Source organism: Myiozetetes cayanensis, unplaced genomic scaffold (genome assembly GCF_022539395.1).
Source record: "Myiozetetes cayanensis isolate MyiCay16 unplaced genomic scaffold, myiCay2020 scf5-8, whole genome shotgun sequence".
Lineage (NCBI taxonomy): Eukaryota > Metazoa > Chordata > Aves > Passeriformes > Tyrannidae > Myiozetetes > Myiozetetes cayanensis.
In genome coordinates this window covers 50,006,694-50,029,579 of record NW_026087742.1, presented here as the reverse complement: position 1 = coordinate 50,029,579, position 22,886 = coordinate 50,006,694, and the positions used below count along the sequence as shown (strand labels likewise).

Below are 22,886 nucleotides of genomic sequence, written 5' to 3'. Positions count from 1 at the left end.
CAGCCCCTCTGGGCAGCCTATGCCAGTGTTTGACTACCCTCATAGTAAAATATTTTCTTGTGATCAGGTTGAATTTCCTGTGTTTCAGTTTGGTCCCATTGACTCTTGTCCTGTCATTGGGCATCACCAGGAAGACCCTGGCTCCCTCTTCTTCCTCTCTCTCATGAGGTATTTATACATATTGATGGGATCCTTCTGAGCCTTCTCTAGACTAAACAGTCCCAGGTTTCTCAGCCTCTTCTCACATGAGAGATGCTCCATCCCTTAATCATCTTAGTAGCCAAGCACTGGCCACTGCAGTATCTCCACATCTCTCTTCTACTGGGGACCCCAGGAATGGACACAGGGAAAAAAAAATCCTGATAGAATAGAATAGAATAGAATAGAATAGAATAGAATAGAATAGAATAGAATAGAATAGAATAGAATAGAATATTTTTCCTTGGAAGGGACCTACAGTGACCATCTAGTCCAACTCACTGACCAATCCAGGGTTGACCAACAGTTAGAACATGTTAAAGGGAATTGTCCAAGTGCCTCTTAAACACTGACAGGCTGGGGGTATCAACCACCTGTCTAGGAATCCTGTTCCACTGTTCTCGAGTTAACTCATGCTGAGGTTCTCAGATTGGTTTGTTTTTTCTTTCCTCTTTTTTTTTTCTTGAAGAACTGGTACTTAGCAATCCTCAAAAATGCCATGGTACTTCTTGCCTGTGGCTTCTCCTGACCCTATTTTGTTGGATCCTACTTGTTTCTACTCAAATCTGTCCTGAAGAGAACAGGTGCAACTCAGCTGAAATCACGATGACTACACAATCCCATATGTCACTGCAGAGTGGGAAAAAATTAACAGCATCTAGTAAACTACAAAGCAAAATCAAATGTGTGGTTTCAGTTATCGTTGCAACTTTTTGCAGTCTGAAAAATACTTTTTGGTCTTCTGAAGTTTGACAACAGCCAATTGAACAAAGCCAATGGGGTTTCAACAGTCTGTATTTTAGTATTAAATGCCTCTATATCTGCAAGCATAAACACATTGCTGGGAACAAATACCCATCTCAACCTCTGGTCTCATCTCTGGTTTTGATTAAATTCCTGCATTTGTAGCAGAGGAAGCAACAAATTTACAACTTTGTCAGTAAGAGAAAATAGTTGAACAGTTGCCCTGTCTTGATTTACAGTTCATTTATTTTTATCTGCCAGTCAACACACAAATACATTCTGTTACCGGCTTGGGATTTGGAAGAGCTTTCAAAAAGCAAATTATGTTTCCTGATCCCTCTTAAATTGTTACCTCTTTTCTCAAAGCCTATCATCACTTACAGTGAAAATGACATACAAGAAATTTTAGTCTAGATGAATAAAATATTCCAAGCAATAAACATATTCATCAAATCAGTTTGGCTCAGGGAACTTGAAGGGTTAAATTCTTTATTAGTCAGCAAATTCTTTGACTTTTGTAAGAAGCTAATCACCACAGTAAATCACTATCATTTACCATACTCTATACTCACTTTTGAAAATTGAAAACACCAACTCCAGAATCATCTGTTGTTGTCTGGCACTGAGAAGCTGCATTTCTAATTATTATATTTACACCAGGCTTTCCAAATTTCTCTTTTAGAGCTTGTATAGTTAATGACAGTCTGTCTTGTTGACGAACACATTGACGGCTTGGCAGGAGGTATAAATCTGGTTGGGAGGTCTTCTGCAGCTCGCTAACCCCTCAGCCTGCTGGGCAGTAGGCTTGCCACGCAAGGGGAGGGCAGCTGCCCTGTGTTCCTGTCCAGACCAACCCATCACCGAGAGCTGTGCCTGCTGTTATGTCAGCAACAGAAACAGCAGCGACATCACCATACCCTTCCTCAGGTCTCTCCAATGGCTTGGATCCTGCCATGAGTGCAAAATTTGCATGGGCTTGAGTGGCAGGATGGGGCTGTGATCTCACAGCATAGTAAGGCAACAAGGCATCACACTGCAGTATGGGGCTGCAGTCCTAGCAGGTCACACCTAGCATTCCAAATCACTACTTTGAATGTTTGGCTTGATTTAAAGCCCAGTGGACCAAAGGACCCTATTCACAAAGCTTTTAGTTATTTTACTGCAGAAATTGAGTGATGTGCTATATTTTGCGCTAGGGGAATCATAACCCAGACTGTGACATGGCAAAAAGGAGTGAGATTGATGAAACATCAACCATTTCTCTCCCATCTCTTCCTACCCTCTGCAGGTACAGCTCTGAGGCTCAGGACACAGATCTGCCTGGCCATAACGCAGATCTTCCAGTCCCCGCTCCAATCCAGTGTGCATTTGTGAAATCACAGGACAAAACCTGGCTCAGAAACTCTTCACCAGTGCAAGGAATGTCTGTCCCTGCTGACCCTGCTTACATGAGTACAAACATCTTGTTCCTAAAGGACAGCTTAGGAGCTATTTCCTTGCTAACTGTATTTGTTGAATGCAGGTCTTTAAAAAGAAACCACTGGTTTATCCTGGTATCCAGTAAGAATAAGCTACAGTATCAGTGAAGAATGCAAAGGAGTTGAGTGGTATTTATGATTCAGCAGCAAAAGCTGCCCCCTGGAGGAAAAGGTCATTAAGCAAATGAGATGCAACACAGTCCAAAAATACCTCCACACATTCCATAGTGAGTATTGTTATTAAAGTTGCTTTACTAAGTTAACCAGAGACTCAAAAACTGAAATACAGACTTTATACAGAACAAGTTGGGAGTACAAATAAACAAAGGCAATAACCTTCAAGAAATGGATTTTAGTTGTGTTTTATAAACATCAATAAATACAAAAAAAGACATGAAAATTAAAACCAAAACAAAGCAATACCATAGCTTTAAATTGTCATAATATTTATAATTTAATCAGATTTTTTAATATACTTTTGCAATAGGGATTTCATTCAGAAGTCCTTATATAATTAAAAAACAAGAAAGAAAATTAGTCAGCATATTACTGACACAAAACCAGGGAAGGCGTCACAACTAGGGCAGAAAAATGACACATCCAGTTAAAACTGTGTTACAATTTGGCAGGAATACTCTTAATGAACATCATATATGTGTGAGAAAGACACAGCATTGCTATTACAGGCAAGAAATGATGATCAAGTATCATTATCCATTGTCCAAAATGAAAATTAGTTAAAGGGGAAATGAAGACTAGAAAAGGAAATGGAAAAAAAATAAGGAAACTTTAAAAACCTTCTCTTCATAATAGTCTTCTAAGGCAAATGTTGCATGCACTACCTCCCCAAGAAACTAGACAGAGCTCTTCCATTCCGCATGTATTACCTTTCATTTAGTTTCATGAAGAAAGGTTTGAGAGAGCAGAGCGCTGGGAAGAAATACTGCAAACCTCTAAGTTAGTGAATGAACTTCCAGCATCACTATTGTATTCTGGGTAGGAGGAACTGGAAGAAATTATGTTTTTCAGCCTCTGAAGTGCAATGATCAATAGCAAAAGGAGAAAAGCTAAGAGACTAAGGAATATAGAAACATAGACATAGACATTGGATAAACGGCCAGGTGATGAATCCACTGAAGTTGAAAGGGATGTGGGATACAGCTCCAGAAAAGTCCCATTTTCCATGTTTCCTACAAATCCAGATGAAGGGTCGGGTTCTGACATTATTGTGTTGGTGTTTTAAAAATCACAACAGATCTTGTATTCAAAGGTTTTAGTAGAATAAAAAGGGTTTATTTTAAGAGAGCATTTTTCCATCACAACGGTGAGATGACAAGTCAGCCAGTGAACAAATTTATCCTTTACTGCTGAAGCCAGGACAATTTAAGATTATGTCCTTTGGAACTGCAAGGAAAAAAAAAAAAAAAAAAAGAGGCAAGATTAATACACTAGCAGATAATGTGCACCTGATACAATTTAACTCTTAAGAGTTACAAGTTATTATTCCTTAGCACAAAGCTGCAATTCTTAAACAATTGGCTAGCAACCATCTTCATATCTCAATTTTCCAAAATGCAGGGTCTAGGAGAAATCCTATTGAATCCTAATGAATTAAAATTGACTCTTCTCCATCATGAGTTGTTTAACTGAAAGGTAAAATCAAAAATGTGCTTTATATGGGACAGAGATATTGGAATCCAAATTCATCTTATGGAAAAAATTTAGTCAAGGAACGAAACTCCTTCTCAAGACTTCAGCTCCTCAACCTAGATGGATGATGAATCCATTAGCCACTTACTCCATAGTGGCTAGCCAGAGGTATGCAGAATGAGAAAATCTGCCAGACTTGCTTTCTTACTATATATTTTTAAAATGGTTTGAATCATTTCAAGTATCAAAATGCATCTTGCTGTAATTCTGCCACAGCAGATCTCAATGGCAGGCAGGTTTCAGTGAAGTGATGCAGCTTCTGATACCTACAATCAAAATCCCAAGGGAATAGGCAGCCCTGTCAGCTTAGCAAGCATGAGGTGACTATCTAACGGCAGCAAACACTAACTAGGAAGAGATCCCATCTTTGAAAAAGCTTTGCCTCCAGCCATTTGCCAGAACCTGGAAGCTCCAGTGCTGGCAAAGGTCAGAGTAGCATAGGATAAGCAGATCAGGAAATGGTAGGGTACTTTCCTTTAAACAAACCTGGTCAGTCCCCTGGTGCAGGCTGGAAGCATAAGAGAAGACCTGGTGATGGGGAATTGCTTGTAAAAAACTGACATGCTGTAGCTGAATTACATAGCATAACCCTTGCTTTTGTCTGGGTACAAAACAGATAATGCGAGTTGTACACAGGCAGGAAATTAAGATCATTCTCTCCATATAATCATCCACATGCAATCTTGCCATCCATCCATCCATGGTCAGCCCCTCACTGCAGATACCCAGGCACTGCAAGGAAAGTCAGTAAGCTTTCCTCCCACAAGGAAAACAATATCCATACAGAACTACCTTCCCAGTGTGGTTCCTCTCATCCTGACCATGCTTTCAGCCACGTCCTGTGGTCCCAGTTCAATACAATTATCTCTAACTCACAGTTAGAAGCTTTGAGGAAAATTCCACTGATTTTCATAGTGATAGAGAGCACAAACACCATCAGCATCAGTCAGAGAGACAGAATCAGATGCCTGAACTGATGATGTGACTGTCTGGAGTCTCTCCTTCTCTGTGTCACATAATGGCCCAAGTATCTATCCGGGTTTCCATGGGAGTGCCCCACTAGCGTTCCCAGCAATGACCTGCCTTATAATTTTTCCTTTAAACGTGAAACTTTTTCTAACTTTCTTCAAGTACCTCTTTCTTCAAGAGGCTGACACTTTTTGACATCAGGTGTGACCACAAAAGACCCTGAACTAAGGATGCTTAGAAAGTATAAGGTATTTAAAATTGCCAGAAGTTTGCTTTCCAGACACTGAAGTTATTTGCATAGTTACCTACTGTACTTTGGCACTGTAAATTAAATTTAGGTTATGCTAAATGCCATTAAAAGCCCTAAGTACCCAAGTAAACAAATACTACATTAAGTTGGAGGTAGAATTTAATTGTACATTTTTAAACCCTTCTTTTATTTTCCAGAACTCTGAACTCACCTGTACTACTACATGAAACAGTTCAAGGTTATTCTCTGGTCCTGGGGACAACTTATGTGTCATGCTGCATCAGGATGGCTAAACTTTTATCTGCAGGGACAGGATGGCCAAATCACAGCTGACTTTGGGAATGAAAGATGGCCAATCCTAACCCCAAATATGTCCAGGCATTGCTTGAAGGGTGCTAGCTGGCCAAAACCATGCCAGGAGGTCAGTTTGCTCATTCAACAGGAGCCTATGCCCTGGCCTGGATTAATTTACTAGTACACACACATCCATAATGCCTTTATGGACAAAAGGTTACATTCCAGATGTTATTTTATTGTTTATTGCTTTTATTGTTTTATAGTGGAGCTTTTGGTAGTCTTAAGCATCCCAATAGGCTACAAGGCATTCAGGAGTACAGAACTGCACCTAAAAATACCAGAAAAAAATATTCTTATCCTTGTGGTATACAGTTCATACTGATGCATAAAATATATTAAACCAAAACAATTTTATAACCTTAATAATATTTAGCCCCACAGGAAACAGTATTTAAGTACCTTGTGAAATAACTCATAACAGACTGAACAGAGAGAGATCCTTATGAGATTATACTCCTTTTGAACTTGTCTTTAATTTAGTGATCCAAAATTAACTAATGGAACAATATGTGTTCATTTCATGTTCTGGAAGAAGTTAAGTGTGTTATAGCTAATTTATCCTTTTTAAAAAATAAGCTTTGATATAGGAGATATTTATCCTTCCTTACTCGTCATAATGAAAAGCAGATCCATTATTAATTGAATTGCTCCATAATAACTTAAGTAATTAATTCACATGAATTCTTTAACATGGCAGAAGTTAAAAGTCTTTAAATTTTTCACAAATTTTAAACCTACTACATTCTACTTTTACCATTAACATTTCTGGCCCTGGTACAGTACACCACATCTACCACTTCAGCTGAGGTTCCTACTTCTGCTGGGAGAAGATGATAAGTGGCACAACCATTTGTCTATCTTACCCCAGTTCTCCCAAAGGAATAGACCCCATAAAGCCAGATGTCAGCTTTAACCTCATGTTTGGTTATTGGTTTTTTTGCACTTCAGAAAGTGAAATAGAACAACACTATAACATGTCGCCCAAACCTAGTCCCAAAAAAATGTCTGGAAAATTTGTCACTGACTTCAAAGCATAATGGCAAAACTGGCTAACTGCAATAAACCCATTGTCTTTGTGAGAGCCACAGACTGATCAAGGAATTTAACAAAAGAGCCAAAGTTTTCAATTTCTGTAGTGGTCTCTGCCTTCCCTTTATCTATTGTTGGAAAGCTGCGTTGGTTTAAGGCAAATAATTAATTGAAAGTGTTGTTCCTGAGTGACTGCAGATGGAGAAGAATTCTGACTCTATTTGACAGGAGAAGACTTTCCAGCTAACTCCTGAAAACTCCTGGGACAGGAGAACTGGGACCTGCCTGTGGGGGACTCAGATTTTGTGGTGTAGCCTGCATCTGGATTACTTTGTCAGAGGCACTTCTGCAATGCCAGGGTAGGGTTCTGTGACTTGAGGAGTCTACGTGAGTCATTGAGTCCTGCCCCACTGCTGAAAGATCCAAGTGCCTTTCTGACACTGGCTGATTCTTCCTGCTGCTATTACTCCATTATTACACAGCCTTGCTGCTCTGATGGACAAACTGCTTAGAAGACTCACACATTTCAGTTAAACAACTCACTGTTTCAAGAAGTCAAAGACTCTACCTCCATGCTCTGCTGGTTTTAGATGTACAAGAGAGCAAAACCTTGTTCTGTTACTTTAGTCCCCAAATATGAGGATTGGCACACGAGGAGAGGCTCTCCTAGACACATGGTGTCATTTGTACATCCTGGCTTTTCAACCAGAACTACTATTTAAGTTATTTTCTTCAAGCTATGCAATGTTTCTCCATTCATGTGGTTGGTATAAATCATCTTTCTCAGCTGAGGACAACCACTCATATTCCAAGGGTAGGCCTACCTGGCAGATACTATAGGCAGGCTCAGTTCGAGTTTTTAATATTTTCTTTTATCCTGTGCTAAGTGGGAGATAGGCAAAGAGGCACTCATCAGAAGGAGGGCAAACTGGGTAGGTGAGGGATCAAGCAAGGCATCATTATGTAAGCAGTCAGTCCCAGGTACCGTGCAGTACCATGCCTGGGTAGCCACGCCAGAGCTATTCACTGTTTGCATATTTGACAGTACTGGTCATAAAAACTATTTTGTCAGAAAATGCAAATGTGGTCAGGAGCAGAGGCCTCACAATTAGCATATGCCCTGAGTGCCAAATTATAGGTAACATATGTAATTTAATCTTTAGCATCGCTGAGACAGTAGTCATCTCCGTGTTCAAACTAAGGTGAATGTCAAGTGAGACTGCAACACTCCCCAGGACGGCATGCAGCAAACTGAGCTTTTTTATAGTCCCAATGCCATAAACGCTTTACCATTCAGACATCTGTATTGCATGCCTCCACATATCTTGATGGAATAACTCTATTTCTCCAGGCTCAGTGACATATTATTTAATGGAGCATACTCACAACCACTGAAACCCTAAAAATTGAGGAACAGGAAGCAAAGATAAGTCTGGTAGATTGAATTTCTTGGGAATTTATCAGCCATAGAAAAGCACTTTGTTTTCTTGGTTCTTCCTGTGTTTTTGTGACTACAGGCTGAGAAATACCTTGGCTATTTCAGACGCTTCAAAATGTTTCAGCAGAGAGACAGATTGACATCAAAGCAAGTTTATTTATGCAAAATAAACTAACATTTTTGTCCCTTGAACTCTTTACTTTACAGGTAGAAGGTATTCTAGAAAGCCCTTATCATAAACAACTCCTAACAGATGAGACCTTAATTTGCCTTTAGTAGTTACAACAGTGGGGTCCCTCATTTGGATAAACTTTAACATGCTGTTAATTGTACCTGCCTTCTTTCCCTAAAAATTTAAAATCCTGTTGGCTGATTTCAGCCCAATGTATACAGAAGGGCAAAGGATGAGTGCAACAAAAAGGATAGATTTAATCTTCAAAAGAGAGGGCTCTGTGAAGCTGGACAGGGAGTCCCTCACTGACCCATGCAGGACAACTGAAGAAACTTGCCCTCGTCAGATGTCTCTGGATCCTCGCAGAGGGAGCCTCTGGCCACCAAGATTTGTTGTTTTGTACACCTCGCTATCCTGTGAATCTAATTCCCATGCTAGCACACATGTGTGTCTCAGGTGACATGGAGATGAAGGTCAAAGCAGCATATCACACTAGTGGAATAATGCATCCACTATGGATGACTTGGGACCTGCCCATGATGGAGAGGATCTGGTGGTTAGCAGATCCTAGATGGCACTGACTAGAAAATGGCTAGGAAAGGGAGATGGGTTGCAGGATGGTACTCTGGGCCTGTGCAAAAATTGCTTCCTCTGTATGAGGCAAACAGCTCTTTGTTTTGGGTAGGAGAGGGGAGGCAGACGACATTCATTAAAAGTGACACTGATTATCTCTATTAAAGAACTCTCAAATGTGTTCTCTGCTCCATTTTGCCCTTTTGTAAAGTTAAAGCCAGGAGTGAGCAGATAATGATATCATTCTCTCATGACCTGAAACCAGAACCACATGGCCTTTGATCAGTATCAGGGCAGGAAGAGCAGGAGGTTCCCAGGCAATATGGTGATGCCAGCTCCAGGATGGGACCACCTCATCCCTAAAGGTGTGGCGCCCCCCACCTCCAAGTTCTGTTATTGCAGTGACTCCTTCCAAAAGCTAGCAGCAAGTTTTTACTAGATCAATATATGTATGAAGGCCAGTGAGCTTCTGGTTTCATCTTCCCCCTCACCGCCTTTGTTTTCTACATTTATTTCCTTTAGCACATAGAACTATATTACCAATATTGTCTTTCCAGCTAACTTGTAACACGAAGCATTTAATGCCAATAAAAATATGTTTGCACACTCATCTTGAAGGGCTGAATGGACTTTAAGTGGCATGAACACTTCAGCCTTGAAAGGCAATTTGCTCTAGACTGGAAAAAAATAGCAATTTAACATCATTCGACTAAATAAGATGGTAGCTCTAGAAAGAAAAAAGACGTAAATAGCATCTTATTCCATTGAAAATGTAGGTAGGAAAGGCAAAGAATGACTGCTCACTTGGAGTTTACCAAGAATATGATCCTTAATACTTCTTATTCTTGCATAAATGCCTTTGGCAATTAAAAGACCTGAAGTAAGTAGGATGCTTCTTTTTCCCATTACAGTTGGACCCTCTAGGAGCAGTGAATCCCTTTACCACTCTGCCTAGCAAACAGGATCAGCTGGCAATTGACTCAATAAAATAGAGTACAGCAGGAAAAGAAAAAACTATTTCCTGCCACAAGCAAAGTTTTCCTTTTAATTTATGATCTAATTTCATTTTTTTATTATGATTTAATATGATTTAAATTTATCTCTTTGAAAATCTAAGAGGACAAGTGCCCAGATGGCTTGGCTGAGGGTTAAAATCAAGTTATATTTTGTTTGGGGTTTTGTGTGGGGATGGGAAAAGGAAACTCTCAGAGCCATAAGGATACTTAGATTAATTCAGATAGGCTCAGATGATTCAATAATTTACATTTCCCATGGATCTGCAGACTATAGAGTCATTTATATTAATGTAAAGCAAAGACACCATGACATCAGATTAGACCCAGAACCTGCCAGTTGAATCTGGTCTTTTAAAGTAACAGAAAAATGAGCAAGGAGAATGAATAAAATACTTACAAGCAGGAAGAAGATATGGGGATACAAGCCAAATGTCCAATGCGCAGGTTGGTTATCACAGCCAAATCTAAAGGGACTGCATGGTGAAAAAAGCACCTATACAAAAGCAAATCAAAGCTTTAGTAATCAAAGTTTAGTAATAATAACTACAATAGTAATAAAAAACAAGGAGGAAAAGTGCTCAATTTTGACTGCTCTTAGTGCCAGAAATTTCAGAAAAAAACCCAAACCGACTGGAATCCTGGCTTGTGTTTTATTCCTGCTAGCGACATCCTTCTGCTGTCCAGTTACAGCACTGCATGTGCAATATAAAAACCATGATCTTGAACTCTGCTTTACAGCCATTCTTTGATAACACCTTTCTCCTCTTCTTTTGCAATGTGCTCCAGGACCAAGACAGACATCTGTCCCCTGGCACCTTTCTAAGCAACAGAGCACTGTATCTGCACTCCAATTCATTTCACATTATCCTCTAAAAATTCCTGCCAAGAATCAGCTCATTCAGATGACACACTATTATTTATTTATTCTCTTTATTTCATCTGCAATTTAAGTTCACATACCTGAAATCCCCAAACTGAATACTGTATATGCACAAGGATAATTAGAAGAATTGTGTGTGCTACTTGCATTCAATATCTAGAATTAAAATGTAGCCCCTGAACTGTTTTTACTAAAGTAAATTAAATATCTTGTATATGAAGAAACAATCCCAGAAAATGCAGATTAAAGCAAAAGTAGGGCTACTTTCAAAAAGATCCTCCCCTCTGGGAGGGAAAAGACACTTTCACAATCATTGTACATCTTGGAGCTCTACCTTTTCAGCACATTTGTTTCAACTGCTTTAGAGAAGCAGATCTCTGGGGATGGATGTTAATGCATTGTTGTGTTGCTTTTATCCCTTCAATCACTGAATCACTTATGGTTTAAGCCTCTCCAAGTTCAATATAGAAAATTATCTAATGCAGCTGTTAAAAGTCAGTACTGTTGAAATCCAAATGTTTTGATAACATTGACTATAGTAATGTTCTACCCAAAGGAAGTCAGACAGCTTCCTGACCATCTCGCTGTGCAGAAGGAGAAGTAGGAGGCTGCAGATGAGTACCAATGTCAGCTTCCCCAAGTATGGACCCAGGACATCCTCTGGATGTGAGGGCATGCACCATGCCACCTTGCCCAGAAGCAGGTAGGCTGAAGCAGGCGGTGGTACTAGGATGGAGAGGGGGTACATGAGCCCCATATACCTTTTCTCCAGCAAATATGCCTCATGTAACAAAGAGCTCTATACTGTGTCCCTCAGTTTTGTCCGCTGACAGCAGGCACCCTTTCCCTTCCCTTCCCTTTTACTTCTTTCAGAACAGCTCTCTTGAGGAAAAGAGGCATGAATCTCTGCCACAGGGACTGTATCTTCAACCAAGACAAGTATAAATGATTTTGCTTCTTTTCTAGCTTTCTTTTGTCTCTCTACCCCCAGATACACAGAGCACTGCTTTTGCCCATTTAGTCCTTCATTCACCCCAACAGCTGGCGAGGCGAAGGAAACAGAACCCACCAAGTCTTGAACTTACTGAACAAGCCAGAGATGAAGTGCAAAACACAAGGCATCCTCAAGGCTCCTTAAATGCAGGCATCTTATTCAAATGGCAAGTGTACTCAGTGAGAAGGGGAGGTCTGAGCTTTTGATTACCTTTGAAGAATAAATATCTGGACCAGTTTGATTACCTTTGAAAAACAGAGAAATATTTGGACCAGAACATCAAGAAGCTTATCTTCAGAAGACCCCTGGGCATACACAGTTGTATCCCACAGTCCTTCATCCTTCTTGCACCACTCTAATGCCCTTCAGAGCTGTTTTCACTGTCTCAGCTGCAGCACTAGCCCACAGAAGGATTTGGCCCAAACAGTGTATTCATTCTCATTGACATCAAGATATGTGAAGTAGGGACCTATCTGTTTCCTGTATCTCTCAGGATGTGAATGGGGTAAGGAATCTCACTGCTGTACATCTGGGACCTTAGATAGAGAAACGGGGTCCTTCTGGTCCTGCCTCCCATGGGAGCATCAATTTGAATCTCACCCCAAAAGACATACAGTCACCAGGGAAATTAGTCTCCTTCTTATGCTGATGTGCTAAAAATATTTTTTCCCAGTTTCATTGAAAATTTCTTGTGAAAAATTACAGGCTGCAGAAAAAAAAAAAAGCACCCAAAACTCAACAGTCAACTCCTGACTGACAATAGTGATGGGTCAGATTTCCTGATGTCCAGTCCCAGCTTTATTCCCTTCATTGGCCCTCTAACTTTTGTTACTGACACTCTCAGCCAAATTCAACCCAGTCAGAAATCTCAAAAACCTTTGAGTTTCTAAAGTTTAATGACAGTGGGTGATCAGATAGAGGGGACTTGAAGGTTCACAGAGCCATTTGGTTGCTCCTAATAGCTTTAAATCTTGGTAATTGATTTCTACCATCAAACACAGCTGCTAAGTTGTCACTGTCAAAGTAACAGATCCCCAGTGCCCAGCTGGAAAGGAGGTCCAGGGCCAGGCTAGACAAGGAAGAGGGAGAAACCAGCGGGTATCAGGAATCCTTAATTTCTGCATTTTGTGTAATGACTTCTTGTTTGATTTCCTGCAACCCCAGATTTGGAAGTTCTGTTTGAACAGAAAATTTAGTGTAGTGTGGAATGGCTGCTTAATGAGAAATGAAAATTCCATTAAAATCCATTTTCATCAGCGGAACAAGTATATGAAAATATTTCAACTGTTCCTGCTTTATTGTCTCCTTTCATGGTTGAGCCATCCCATTCCTGCTACCCCTCCTTGCCAAGGCCGCAAGTGGCTGTGCGGAGCATCCCACTGACACTGATAAGCCTTTCAGGAGAAGGTGCCATCCAGCTGGAGAGGGGGGGTTGAGGGGTGAGGGGAGAGGAACGATGATGTAATTAACCTCAGAACAAACAAAAACTAATCAAACTGTGCTACGTTATGCCTGACTCTTAACATGGGCTGCTGATAACCACCTTTTATGTTTGACACAAACAGACTGGTGCTGGGCTCCACAACTGGGGCCAAATGGCCAGTGCAGTGGAGGGCTGTGTACTGTGTTTGCCCTTCTGGAAGCCACACAGATGTCTCATGGGGCAGTGCTTCAGCTCCTCCACACCGTTTACTCAGAGTAAAACCTACCAGATAAAACATCAAGCCCCAGGGCAAGCAGTCCTTGTTATCAGAGCTTGCTTTCATTTTTTATCATGCTCACATGTGAGGCTAACAACTTGCAGGGCTCAGACCCTCAGATTCAGCATCCCTCCAGGTAAAGGGGGGAAAAAACCCTCAGAAATATCAGGCATAGTCCCTTCCATGTACAAGGAATACAGTCTTAGGACAAAATGTGGCTAAATCTGGAATTGAATGGATTTAAGGCCTCTATTGTCTCTTTCAGTGCTGCAGCACAGCAACCTGCCCGATGCCAGATGAGGTGGCTGCACAACACGAGTGTACCTGAGAGCCTGCATCTCTCACACTCCATGTGGGCACATCCACTCCCATCTCAGGAGACCTCTGTGCAGACTTCAGCAAGGGGCTCTGCTGAACAATAAGTGGCCTTTACCTTTGCTAGTCAATAGGCTTATTAGTCCTTAACTAATGAAGCTGTGACCCAGAAAGCGGAGTCCTGATTAATAAGAAAACACTTTCCTATTGTAAAATTCAGCTGACATACTGGCTTCAATGTATTTTATAAAAACAAAGGATATAGTACCTATAAAACCCAAAAATGTCAAGCAGATTTCATTTTAGCTTAGAAACCCTGACACAATATAAAGCTAGGACAGAATTTTGTATCTCTTAATGCATCATTCTGTTTCAGATTTTTTTCTCTGCAAAAAAAGGCAGATTGCAGTACCAACTACATACTGTGAACTTCAGTGCAAGGGAACTTTAGACGCAGATGTGTTATCACAGTAACTTCACTCACTATAACTCTGCTTCCAGATACCAGTGGCTCAGCGTACTTTACCGAGAAAAATAAGAAAATAACCTTCTCCCTTGATTCTCTGTTTCCCCTCACTGCTATAACAAAGATCTCTATCCTGTGACATTCATTATTTTATCAATGCAGGCTGCATGCACGCCATCCCTTGACAAAGAGACCATGGCATTATCCTATCTGTGTTTCTGTGCCTAATATTTACATATAGTCACTGTTTGCAATACAGTCTGCAACAACTTGGGCAAAGATACAACACTATTGCAAAGGGAGTTGCACTGAACCACGCTGAGCTGTGTAAGCATAAGGGGGCAGGGTTGCACCTGAAATGCCAAAAAAGAGCAAGCAAGGATAACATGGACTATGAAAGGAGACTTTCTGCTGGTGCTAGATGGAGTGATTCTGTTTGACAAGTGCCTCTCAGATGTCCTAGCTTTAGAGGACACTGTTGTGCTCAAATCCAGAGCCAGAATAATTCCAGTGACAGGGATGATGGTAGCAGTGGTGAAGATTTGTCTTAAGCATCTCACCAGACGGCTGCTGAAAGCATCACAGCAAAAGCGAATGTGCTGGGACATTTCAAAGAAATTAAAGAAATTATGGACAAGGTGCCTGCATGAAACTACAAGTAAGTGCAAGTTGGAGCTCAGGGAAACACAAAGATGATGGCTTGAGGGAGAAAGATGCTGAGAGCACAGGCTAATCAAAGCCAGTGGGGTATGTCTTGGTAAAGCCCGAGAGGTGGTACATCACAAGAGGTGGTACATCACGAATGGGGACACCTGAAAGTGAAGCCTGCGACTGACATGTCCGAGTGCAGGGGAGAAGGGGGAGCAGCAGAAGGACTGACAAAGAAGGGAGATGAAGTGACAGGCTAAGAGGTGGGCTTTGCAGCAGCGCCATGGATCGGCTATGTCATAACAGGATTTCCTCTGCGCAAGCCAGGAAAAGGAGGTAACCGCAGTCATGAAGACACGGGGAGGAATGCTTGCAAAAGAGTGGAGGAGGTAGAGGTGAAAATATATTGACTTTTTAGTAATGGACTTTTTAAATTCCAAGTCTCAAACCTATCAGAAACATCAGATTTTTCAGCAACTTCTGAATGTACTCTGCCGTTAAGATAATTCCTCTTCTTCTTCTACACAGATAGGGTGCCAGGAGGAAAAACTGCGTTGCTTCCTGGCTCTGATGAGGAATTTACAGAATAAGCTTATTTGCACTGCACCAGTAAGACCCAACTATGAATAAAGACACTTGCCAGACATGAGCTATCCCAGTTCAGCCTTTTACATTTGAATAGGTTAACAAAATGCAAACGGCAATAACTGCATATACACACAGTCATCTACACAGTGATAGTACTAGATTAGACTTTGATGCTGAAATAGCCCAGGACCCCTTCCCCACCAGTTCAAGGTCCTACAGCATTTATCCTGTTGACAGCAAAGCAGGCTTACTAGATACAGCAAGTAGCAGTCAGCACGCAGGCAAGCCTGTACACCAGAGGAGAGGAAAGCTGGGGAAACATGAGGGAGGCAGGGGTGACATGCCTGCCTTTCCTTCCCCCACCTTGGGTGACATGGATGACCCAGTCTGAGGAAGAGGTGGGGAAGGAAGGCAGTCAGTATACAGCTACAACCAGAAACAGTCCCGAAAGGGTAAAAGCCCTTCTAAGTATTATAGAGAGAAAGCAGCTGGTGGTTTCAGGTTGCCTTTCGTTTCGGTCTGTTCAGGCACAGAAAAGTCATAGTGGGTTCAAAATGACTGTAAAAAGCAAAATCACAAGGAAACAGGTATCGACCCTCCATCTGGATACCTTATCAGAATAAAACTGCCAGTATGACATACATCTGTAGGGTCCAGATTTTATACATCTCCACTTTTCTCCCATTCTACTGTAATTAACTAAGATTAAATGATAGCCAATATGTATTCCGAACTGTCTTTGCTTATATAAATGTTAATCGACATGGCACACGCTCAGCCCTTTACCACTATTTTCACAATTTTCCTCCAACTGTTTAGCATTTGCAAGGGTAGGAAGAGTTTGCTTTCTGCTCCAAACTTTATTACCTCTACCAAGATGATGTTGTAACAGCCTGCAGCTTTTGGCTAGATATAAAGTGTTTGGAAAAGGCACATTTTTATGCACCCATCCTGTTTTCTTTTTCTACTGCTGTGCTGTCTAAGCTCAGCTCTTTTTTCAGTATGTTGGATAGGCATGTTACAATTTATTTGCAGAGGGAGCAATTCTTTTCCCGTCATCTTCCCGCAAACAATGTGAAAGAGCACACGGATGGCAATCTATGCTTATGCTCACAGAGCCAAGAATGTGCTTGCACAGTGATGACCCAATGCTCTGCACTATCACACCCCTGGTCTGCAGCATCTTTCAGCAATGGAAACCAGCCTGTGCCTCCCTTCTCTCCGCATCCCTCCTTCCAGAACCAGCGCAATCCCCATGCTGTCCCCACGCTCTATCAGTGCGTTCCCCTTTCGGCCTCCAACAAAAGCGATTTCTCTGATCCGAAGAAGCGTTCATTCAGTTCAAGCACTTTGACAACCCACGAAGTCAGCTAGGCTAGAAACAGGTTCTTTACAAAACACGTTTGCGAAGACAGGCCTAACACGTACCTCAGTTAAACGCTTGTGAAAACCAAATGCCCTTGGTTACGGCACAGGACAGGCAAACCACTGAGAAGGCTCTCTCGGAGCAGCAGCAGCACCGGCGAGGCACGGCGGGCGCTGCTCCTGAGCTCACGGCGGCTTCCCAAGCCCGCCGGGACCCGGCTCAGCCGGTGCCGGACAGCGGGAGGAGCAAGCCCCGGCGCAGCGGGACGTGCGAGCAACAGCGCCCGGCGGCGGAGCAGCCCTGCCCTCCCAGGGCACCAACAACGCGCACGGGGTACTAGGACAGGGAAGAAAAAAAACCCAAGCCCAGAGTGCCCACCTCCCTTGGCAAAGGGAGACGGCTGACCCCGCCGGGATGCTCCGGCTCAGGCGCAACCGGCAAGCGCGGCACCTTCCTGCCCGCAGCCGCCCCGCTGGGGCTGGGGCCGGGGCAGCTCCGCTCTCCGCTCTCCGCTCACCACGCCCGGCTCCCACTGCGGCTCCTCCTGCCCGGCTCGGACTCCGGCTCCGTTCCCGGATCCCGCTGCCGTCCGTCCCGCGCGGCCGCCAGGGCGGCACCGCCCCGGCCCGCCCCCCGCCCGGCCCCACCGCCCCCCGCCCGCTGCCTCTCACTGCTGCGGGGCCGCGGCGCAGGAGGGCAGCCGCTGCCGCATCGCCCCGCACGGGCGGTCCTCTCCCCGCTGTCAGGGGCTGAGGGCTGGGGACTGGGGGTCGTCCCGCCCGCGCGGCGCGCCCTCTGTGTGCGAGCCTGGGAGAGGCGCTGCACTCACCTGGGAGGGAGGCGAACCCCCCGCCTCACTGGCGTTGGAGGGTGGAGGTCACCGGGCATCGTGACAAACCCGCCCCAACGCCTGGGTCTTACCGTCCCACGGCCGTCCCACAGCATACATCCCCGGGGCTGATCTTTTCCCGAAGAGATCGTGTGAAGTCCGTACGCCGCAGGGCAGAGTGACCCGTGGGAAACGCAGGCTCCTTCGTCTACAAAGGGTCAGATAGCGGCAGCACAGCCGGGAGCTGGGCACAGAGAGGGAGTGGGTTAGAAAAGAGGCGCCCTGGGAAGTGGAAACTTGCAGGTGTCTTTTGAAAACTCTTCCAAGTTTTCAAGGTCTCTCAGGGATAGTCGGACATCATGTACATGACAGTGAATTAATTGTTATGCCAGGACCAAGTGAGATAATGACCATAAGGCAGTGTAAGTGACAATAAAATCTCTCCTCTCTAGTTTATTTGGAGCATGACTTACCTACAGATATCACATGCTCTGGAACCAAATAGTGAGAAAATGCTGGCTGGATCAGACACATTTCCTTCTGTGGACACTGTGGCAAGAAAGGCTCAGCTGGCTTCTGGTATACTTGTCTCATCCACTATGATTTTTTTTGGCCAAATGACTTTACTGTGGGTTAGAAATCAGTGATGAGCACTGTGAAGAGCAGATGGGGAGTATAATGCACCCTCTGCAGCTCAGTCTTGTATCTGGCTAATGTCCATGTGAAGTTCTGAAAGGATGCTGGGAAAGGTTGTTCTTCATTTTAAATTGCTCTTAGGGAGCTGTGCAGTTCTTAATGTGCTGCGGAGGCACTTCTGTGAATTGTGCTTTCTTTGATACAGTCTACACAGTTTCAGTAGAAGAGTAACTTGGAATTTCACAGAACAGTCAGTTTTGGAAGAACAAGACATATGAATAAGTAGATAAAAGTTAAAGGAAAATCATTCCCAAGACTGAACCATATTTCTCCTTGATAAAACCGGTGAGTGCAGTGGCATAAAAAAGATACAAGGTTGGCTTTCAAGTGGCAAAAATGCTCTTTCTGTATTTCACCTCTGAAAAAGGAAGTAAATGTTTTTGTGGATTTGGGGGTGTTTTTTTATGTGGGTATGGCTTTTCAGGATAGAAAGTGATGTGCATGGTATATGCACACAAAAAGCATAGCCTATCTTTTACTGCTATGATATCCCTAACCTGGAAGCAGACCACTGGCTCACTTCAACTTGTAGCCACACTTGACAGTGAACTTGCTGATTGCAAGAGCTTTTGTGGAAATAATACACAAAGCCTGTTGAAACTGGAGGGAAAGAAAAATTGTAGACACCTACTACAGTACTGGCAATGATTAGATTAGTTGTGAAGAATCCTGCTGAAGTCATTTTTTAAAATACCAAGAATTTGCTATATCCTTTCTTATTTGTGTACTCAGACTAGAGGATTCTTCAGTACAAGCCCTGTGCCTGGGATGTCACTGGATATAAACAGAGACAGATGGTGCATTAAAGTTCTCAACATTGATTTTGCATATAGATAGGAGCCCAGGTACAAAACTCTAAGGAGACAAGAGAAGCAAAAGTGGTAAAGCAAAATGATTGGATCTTGAAAAAAGAAAGAAGCCAAGAGAAATGCTTCTGTTATAGCTCTATTGTTCTAGCAGTGGAATTGCAAACTGGGACATACATCAAGAGTGTCCCCAAGGTCAAGCAGGAGGAAGACAAGGAAAGGCAAAAGCAACAGAGCTGAAGTGACTGCTAAGCCAGGCATGCTGTTGCTAGCACTGGCCACAAAAATCAGTGTTTTCTAAAGAAAATGAATTGTGATCCCTTGGACTTCTATCACTTTACTGGATTTTAGTTCAAAGCCTAATCCACTAAGGAATGAGGAAGTTCTCAAGTGCTTCCTACTGATGACCGTGCTTATGCCACATCATCAGCCATAATAATCCTTGACTCTAGAAGAAACTCAGAAGTCAGATCCAGATCTATCCAGTAAGTGTCACAATCTCAACCTACATGACGTTGGTTAGGTCAATCTTGTACAGATACAAAAGACATACCAGTACTTGGGCAATGAGTGGGAATTCATTTTTGCAGCTGTGGTCTGATTTTTCACTCTTTTCCTGAATAAAGCAGCTCTCAAGGGGAGGTGAACAACACTGCTAGAAGAGGTACAATTTGTTCAGCAAAGGAGAACAGGGCAAAAAGGCTTTTGTGCTTCTTGGAGGTCATTGGTATTTCTTTAAGTGTTTTAGCTTGAGTTACATCACTTATGTCCTGGTGCTCTTTGTGGCTTGTTCATTTGCCGTGAGCTGCTCAGTGACATTGGGTAAAGCTGCACCAGAGGAGTTGTCAGCAAGATCAGGCCTCTCAGTCAACTCTGGTGGCTGTGTCAGAACCTCATGCAGAGGCCATGGTAGTGGGAAGTGCTGCAGCTCCAAAGTAATTAAGTTGCTCTTTTATTGCTCTTCCTCCTTCTGGCTTTTTGTGCAAACAGCACAGTGTGAGCTGGCCCTTCCTCAGGATGGTGTCTTTCATGCAAAATGTGTCTCAAAATGTTTTGCAATGATAAAATACACCAATGGAACATTAAACAGAAAAATGGGAAGACAGATCGTTTCAGAGAAGGTTTGAAAAAGAGATGACAGTACAGTAGAAAAAAAGCAGAAAAAATATATAGAGTCTTCAGATGGTGAGAATAAAAAAAAAAAAAGGTAATTACAAATCCACTTTTTTTCTTTTTTTTTTTTTTTTTAGTGCAGTTGCAGCCAGATAAGTACTGACTTTTCCTTGGAGTCAGAGTGTCAGGTTGAAGGTCAGAAGAGTGTATATGGTTGACTCTGAGGTTCTGGCCTGGAAAGGGCACATCAAGGAGACACGGCTTGACTGTTGCTGTGTGAGATTAGGCCTCCAGAGCAATGTCATTCCTGCTGCTACTGGGCTGCCTACAAGACAGCATGGCTGTAGTGAATTTAATAGCTTTTCTGTCTTAGAATGCAGAAAAGTATGGGAAATTCCAAATTACTGTTATTATTATTACTGCTTTGGTGGTTCTGAATATGATTTCCTGTACCTGCTCAGAGTCATTAGGTGGTGGAGTAAGCAAACAGTTTCTTAATTCCTCCAAGCAGCAGGAATGTCTGCCGACAGAGTTGCTATAACCATGCTGTCTGCTTGGCTTCACTGTCTTTTCTGCTTTAGTATTCCATCCAGGTGTACCACAGTTTGGGGAACTTCAAAGAAGTAGATGGAATTCCAGCCTTCTGCAGGCTATTACAATGTGAAATACTGAACATTTTATATTGTCATGAAATCAGTCACCAAAGAAATGTTTTATCCAAATTTCTCCCTTTATCTTTGTGGTTAGAATCTGTGCCTGGCAACTTTTTATCCTCACAAAGACACAGTAATTTATTTATTGAAGTGTATGGTTGGATGCTGGTCAGCCAAATTATGCATCTAACAGAACCATATCTTAGGACTCTGGAGCCCCTGGTGGTCCAGTGGTAAAGGCGCCGCGCTATCACCGTGGAGACCCGGGTTCGATTCCCGGTCAGGGACACTCCCGGGCAGGTGGGGCTCGTTAGCCCTTAAAGGCAACCCACCTACGTCCTAAGGACCTCGCTGCCACCGTCCAAGCTCGCTTGGCCCCGGCAGATGAACCTTAGGATTAAAGGGTGGGCTCAGTTCCGCGCACACTGTGTCTCACCTAAAAAATCCAATGCGCAGGCTGGAAGGTGGAAAGACCTTCCCCGGATCTTCGCTCGCGAAGACTGGCCATTATTATTTATCTTAGGACTCTGAAGATAAGTCTTTCTGAAATGTTTAAATTCCCTTTGTTGTCAGTGGAAAGTGTCAGGTGATCATGAAAACCTCCAGAGGGAGTTCTTACTCATCGAAGTTTGAGTACAGGCGTTAGGTGTACATGACCTTTTCTGGTGGCTTTAAAGCCATTTATCTTTCTCCTTTTGACTACCTAGGGAATTTAGGGACTTCCTCAGAAAGGGCTGCTTTGCTACACTCCTAGGATACAGAAACATAGCAGTTAAATAAACTAAATCTCACTCAAGAAAATCAGATCCTCATCTGTCCAGCTGAGATATGCACTTTCAATACATACATATAGAAAATGCAGTTCTCCTGAGAGCCAGGATAAAAATAAACCCCTCTGCTATTTAGAAAGATAGTCCTTTCCCCGGAATGTTGGCTCTGCCCTTGTTCTTCACAGAGCTTACAGGGGAAGGCAGTGAGTAGTGATGCCTTCCTGAACCTGACCATGTTGTCTTAGTGCCTGGATTTGTACTCAGGTTGTAGCACTGCCTTCAGCACCTATTTTGTCTTGTATTTTTTTGTGAACATGGTGGCTGAAAATTAATGAGTTTTCAGGGTAACATTTTCTGGTATTGGAAAGGTTTCAGCACTATAATTTACATAAACATTACTATTTAATAATGGCTGACACTGCAAATAGGAAAAGTCTTAAAAGACTTATTTAGCCAATATTTAACTTCTAATTCCTCCATCACATAAAAGATACTTGTTAATGCAAGGACTGTCTGAATGAATTCTAAAGCTCAATTAACTCCATCGTTAGATGTTTTTAAAATACTGTTACATGACTATTAGACCTAGAATTCTCCAGATACCTCTGGTCTTTTTAATTACCTGCAGTCATTATAAAGAGCAGTCACTGTAAAGTTCATTCATTTTTTCCATGCTTCCTACTAATCCATTTAGGAACTTTGCCATTGAGCAACCTCAGGAGAGGTCGTCTTTAATGAGACCCCTATGGAATAATGGGATATTCATTTCCCTAAATGTCACTTGTATCATATTAGCATATTCACATGCTAATAAAGGGACAAGTGCCTCATATGCTGCTTATTTGTGATGTAAAACCTTGACATGGGTCAAATCTGTCTGTTGATAATTAACATTTTTCAGAGAATCTTTTTAATGTTTATGAGTTGGTTCTTTGTTTAGGACATATCTGCATTGAGGTACATTAAGTACACAGGTAATGTCCAAGGTCAGACAGTGATGTCTTCTCATGTCCAAGGACTGCTGCTTCTTCTGGGAATCAGGGTGCATGAATAGTCAACAGCAAATCCTGCACAGAGCCAGATGAGAAGGTTGCACTTGATTTTAAAGGCAATGAAATTCATACATAA

General features: G+C 42.5%; 2 protein-coding genes across 6 annotated transcripts in view; one reads left to right on the top strand and one right to left on the bottom strand.

The window, feature by feature from the left end:
- Positions 1–22,886, top strand: part of SMAD9 (SMAD family member 9) — a 157,594-nt gene that overhangs the window by 102,920 nt on the left and 31,788 nt on the right. The window lies entirely within an intron of this gene.
- SERTM1 (serine rich and transmembrane domain containing 1) lies at positions 2,856–17,921 on the bottom strand. 5 transcript variants are annotated; one of them, XR_007630799.1, is made up of 3 exons: positions 11,900–16,946; positions 10,332–10,427; positions 2,856–3,824 (listed from the first exon to the last, which is right to left on the bottom strand). XR_007630799.1 is itself a non-coding variant. In XM_050331266.1 (3 exons), exon 3 carries the CDS (start codon positions 3,642–3,644, stop codon positions 3,321–3,323), a length of 324 nt encoding a protein of 107 aa, XP_050187223.1. In that variant the 5' UTR covers positions 3,645–3,824; positions 10,332–10,427; positions 17,813–17,921; the 3' UTR covers positions 3,169–3,320. The 5 variants fall into 5 exon arrangements, 4 of the variants coding, with proteins under 4 accessions (XP_050187223.1, XP_050187222.1, XP_050187221.1 ...); XM_050331266.1 differs by lacking the exon at positions 11,900–16,946 and adding an exon at positions 17,813–17,921 and having other exon boundaries at positions 3,169–3,824; XM_050331265.1 differs by lacking the exon at positions 11,900–16,946 and adding an exon at positions 17,721–17,838 and having other exon boundaries at positions 3,169–3,824.